Below are 4,678 nucleotides of genomic sequence, written 5' to 3'. Positions count from 1 at the left end.
TCAGTTTGAACATCAAATATGTTGTCTTTGTAGCATATTCAACTGAATATGCATTGAAAATTATTTTCAAATCATTGTATTCCGTTTATATTTACATCTAATACAATTTCCCAACTCATATGGAAACAGGGTTTGTACATCGACAATATGAAATTTATAATTGGCTGGAAAGGACAGAATAAAGTGTATATTTACATTATAAACAATGTTTTGACTAAAGTCATATTTTAATCCTGGGATGGTCACTCATTCATTATTGATATTATGAAATTTGTCAGTTATGCTCCTGATTAACGTCAACACTTGTACAATGTTTTGTCATATCAGCACAAGACGGCCACTAAAAAAAATGAAACAGCAACAGGACTTTTTTTTAAAGTGTAATGTCAGTGTGAGTAATGGTTACACAACAACTAATCATACTCACCTTTTTGTCAACATGTATGACATGATGTTACATATTATGTACATAATGTCTTATCAGGAGGATTATAGTACAGAGTATAGTACAGCACAGTTGAAGCAATACAATTAGAGAGACAGAACAAAAGAAAGCTCAGTTGAGGTCATGAATTTATTTGGGAAATATTAACCTGTTAGTAGTTTTTAAGCATAAACAATTTTAACTATGAGAAGAACTGCAATACATCCAGGGTAGAGATATGAATACTCGGGTGTGATGTAAGATCATCATGATTAAAAATGATATAAGTGGTTACAATAGATCCTTGATGGTCAAGTTGATTTTTTAAAAGATGCATTGTAAATATTTCATTATTTCCTGCAGTTCTATCAGGTTTTAGGTTAGGTTATGAGATAATAGTCTGATATATGTCCTACTCTAATGTGAAACTTATTTCTTCACCCAACATCCTTCTGTGAGTCACCTTCTTTACTTTATTTCTACTTTCTTGGCATTTCCAGCTCAAAGATTGAGCAAATGAAATTCACTTGCACTTCAAATAGGGTCAGTGTTCATTACAGTTTAAATCATGTGGATGTCTTTACAATTTCATCCGTGGAAAAGAGGCTGCTTACTTACATCTGGTTAACTAATTACTACAATCGACACTGTAAACATTAATATTTCACCTTTTGGTCTAAAGTATGTTGTCTCCCCTAGAGCCAGACTTCAGTATGCGCAGCGTGACAACACATCGAGCTGCTTTTCTAAACCAGGGATAAAACAAGGTATAAATCAACGGGTTTAAACACGAGTTGAAGTCAAATAAGTAAACAGCATAATGAGCCAATAAAGATATTATTTTGTTGTCACTTGCCAGAGTAAAAATGAAATATGGACATAAACACATGATGAAGACAAGGATGACGACACCAAGAGTCCTGGCGGCCTTCAACTCTGATTTCTTTGCCCTAACAGTGACTGAATGATGGTGTTTGATGGATGCAACATGAGAGCGCATGGCTCGCGCCTGAGACACTGCAACCATAAACACTCTCATGTACAGAATGAAGATGATGCTGAGAGGGAGGACAAAGCCCACAACAATGTCAACAACACCTGAGGCATATTCAAAACCAATGACACACTCTCCGTGGCATGACTTATACATGGCGGGGTGAGCCAGCTGTTCCTTCAAAATGATGCCACAGTAGGGGAAGAAAGAGAACCAACAGAGACAAACACAGAATCGAACTCTTCCCACAGTGACCCTGGTGTTGTAATGCAGAGGATCACAAATGGCCACATAACGATCAGCTGATATCAGCACCATGTGTGCCACTGAAGCAAACGTCACTATGAAGACCATGTAGCTCCACAGAGAACAGAGAACATCGCCCAGGGCCCAGCAGGACGTTCTCATGTAGATCTCACCTGGAATCACCAGGAGGCCCACCAGCAAGTCAGAGACCGCGAGAGAGAGGAGGAGGAGTTTGGTGGGAGTGTGGAGCTGCCTGGAGATGAAGAACAAATTAAGAACATCGCTCCTAACTAGAGTCCTGACAAAACAAACAGGCGGTGACAATACAGCGAGAACACGTTGACAAACATGATTTCAGGATGAAAAAAATGTACCTGAAATGGGAGATTGAGATGATAACCAGCAGGTTGAGAAACACAGTGAAGACACAGATAACGGACAGCAGAACTGTCAAAAGTATATCACCAGACCAATGAGACATGGGCTTCTTGCAGGAGATGTTGCTTAGTTGTGGAAAGCAGAGCTCTGATTGGTCCTCCGTCTCCATCATCGGGTGGACGAAGAGATGAGTCCAAACCTCTCTCTTATACGTCTTTCTTTTATATCTTCATTGATGCTCATTCCTCCCCTCAGTGAGCCAACGTCATCCATCCATTGCGATCTCATTGGCGGATCACACTGTCACTGTTCCAGTTCCACCCAATGAACGTGATTGCAATTAGGGAAGTCCCAATCAACAATTTTGGCCTCGCATCCTGAATACGATTTCTTGGCCTCAGATCTGATCTAATTTTAAGTCCTGATACAATATTTTAGCAATAGATTATAGACCGTACATTCTTTACATAGCAAGTAACTAAAAAAAAACACAATAACACATTTTATAAAGCCTATTTTAATACATTTTGAATTTGCTCAAAACGACCCTAAAAAATATTTGGGAATAAAAACAAAAATATTGACCAAATCAATTTAGTATTGCTTACATACTGAGACTATACCGATACTTGGTATCAATAGTATCAACATTTGGAGCAATCTCCCCTACTTTACATTGATGCTTTGCTTGTGTCATGCTGCTTGTGTGTGTGTGTGTGTGTGTGCGTGTGTGTGTGTGTGTGTGTGTGTGTGTGTGTGTGTGTGTGTGTGTGTGTGTGTGTGTGTGTGTGTGTGTGTGTGTGTGTGTGTGTGTGTGTGTGTGTGTAGCATGCTAAGCCAAACCTGATACTTGCAAGAAACTTATTTTCCACAGTGGTGGTGAGGATTACTATACCATACCAACTTTATTTATAAAGTTTTTTAAGCATATTCACACTGTGGATAGTAGAGTTCTGAGTCTTTGGGCACCTCACGATTCCATTGCAATTATGATTCAAGAGCTACAATCCAATTAAAATTCGATTATTGATGCATCTTTATTTTATGTATGTTGATGAGGTTTTATTTATTGTTGTTTCACTAAAAAAGCGTTTATCACTTGCACTTTTTAAAAGCAATTCATTTGTAAAAAGAAACAGGTAAATGATTTCCCATCACATTTATTATTATTATTATTACCATTATTATTAACAGAAATGTGTGCAAAACTGGAAAATAATTTCCCTAAAATAAAGAAGCTGGTCGGATCTCTCGGTGAGGTGGCTCGCTGCAAAGTCAGTAAAATTTTAGAACTTTCTGTTAGAATAATTATGAATAAGTTATCACACAACTCTTACGCTTAAACGCCGTTGCTATAGTTATTATAAATTGTGCTGAAGTTGTACTTTTCTATTTGTGCAAACGCACAACTTGTAATCTTGCTTTGCGAGTTGTCTCGTATAAGCAGTTTGTTTCCAGACCCTGCCTGCTGACAACCAAGGACGGACATCGAGTACCTCGGCGCGGACAGGACAGAGACAGGGCGAGATCACGAGTGTCAGCACATTTTCATTCTGAATAATCATGTATTGTGTCTACTGGGGCTGCTTGCATTACCCCTCCCTTCAGAAGCAGCCTCAGTGATGTTAACTCGGGACCTCCCGAATAAATAGAGGAGCACGTGAGACTGTATCTTAGAGCATAGGGAAAAACTGTAACTGAGTGTACAGCCCAATACGTCTCTCCTCATGAGCAAAATTCCACTCTGTCTCTGCTTGATTCCTTGCTTCTTGTCTCGTTTAATAGATAGTTTGGTGTTTGAACCTGACATCTTCTTGGTCCCTCGAGTCGGATTCTAACACATCTGACGATTCCAGCAGGAGAGGCGAATACAGACAGACCGTGGCCATTGACGAGATGATTTTTCTTCTCTACGGCTGGGATCTGAGGATTGACGGAAATACAGAGGACAAGGGGGAGGAACGCAGATTTCAGTGAGTATGTTTTGAATTACAAAGGAAAAAAAGCGTGTGACTGAGGGTTACAACGCATATGACAAACCCTGTGAATCCAAGGCTCTAACAGGTAAATATTAAAAAGCGTGTGACTGAGGGTTACGACGCATAGACAAACCCTGTAAATCCATGGCTCTAGTCTAACAGGTAAAAAGGCCAAAGAATCAGAAAGACGGCGGAGTCAGCAAAAACTGAAAATTCCGTAAAATTCAAAATTGAAAATAAGCCAAATTAAGGACAGCAGAGTCCACACAAAAAGCGAAAATTCTAAAACTGAAGAGGCCAGTATTGTGAAGGGCGGCGGAATCCACAAAAACTGAAAATTCTGTAAAACAAGTGTGAAAGATGTGAATGTGAGAGTGCGTAGCAGTGATCGCCATTAGACTATCACTCCATATTAAAGTTGTGAGAAGTAATAGTGGGTTATTGTGGAACCTGTAGGCAAGACACCTCCACTGGGGGACAACATTCAGTAGAAGCGACGTGTACCACAATAATAAATTAAACCAGTATCTTACAACAAAGACAAAAGTTTTCCTTATAATTTGGGCTCTGTAGGGGACGACAAATTACTCCAAATTCTCAAAATGGGAAAAGAGACAAGTAAACCGAAGGTTAGTCCAAAAGACAAGTTCAAATGTA

The 4,678-nt window shown here is 39.2% G+C and overlaps 1 protein-coding gene across 1 annotated transcript; it reads right to left on the bottom strand.

The window, feature by feature from the left end:
- Window positions 1–561: 561 nt before the first annotated feature.
- Window positions 562–2,572, bottom strand: LOC133613264 (trace amine-associated receptor 13c-like). The gene is made up of 2 exons (XM_061970659.1): window positions 2,039–2,572; window positions 562–1,917 (listed from the first exon to the last, which is right to left on the bottom strand). Exons 1-2 carry the CDS (start codon window positions 2,212–2,214, stop codon window positions 1,101–1,103), a joined length of 993 nt encoding a protein of 330 aa, XP_061826643.1. The 5' UTR covers window positions 2,215–2,572; the 3' UTR covers window positions 562–1,100.
- Window positions 2,573–4,678: the final 2,106 nt, after the last annotated feature.

Source organism: Nerophis lumbriciformis, linkage group LG13 (genome assembly GCF_033978685.3).
Source record: "Nerophis lumbriciformis linkage group LG13, RoL_Nlum_v2.1, whole genome shotgun sequence".
NCBI lineage: Eukaryota > Metazoa > Chordata > Actinopteri > Syngnathiformes > Syngnathidae > Nerophis > Nerophis lumbriciformis.
This window is presented reverse-complemented; position numbering and strand designations above follow the sequence as displayed.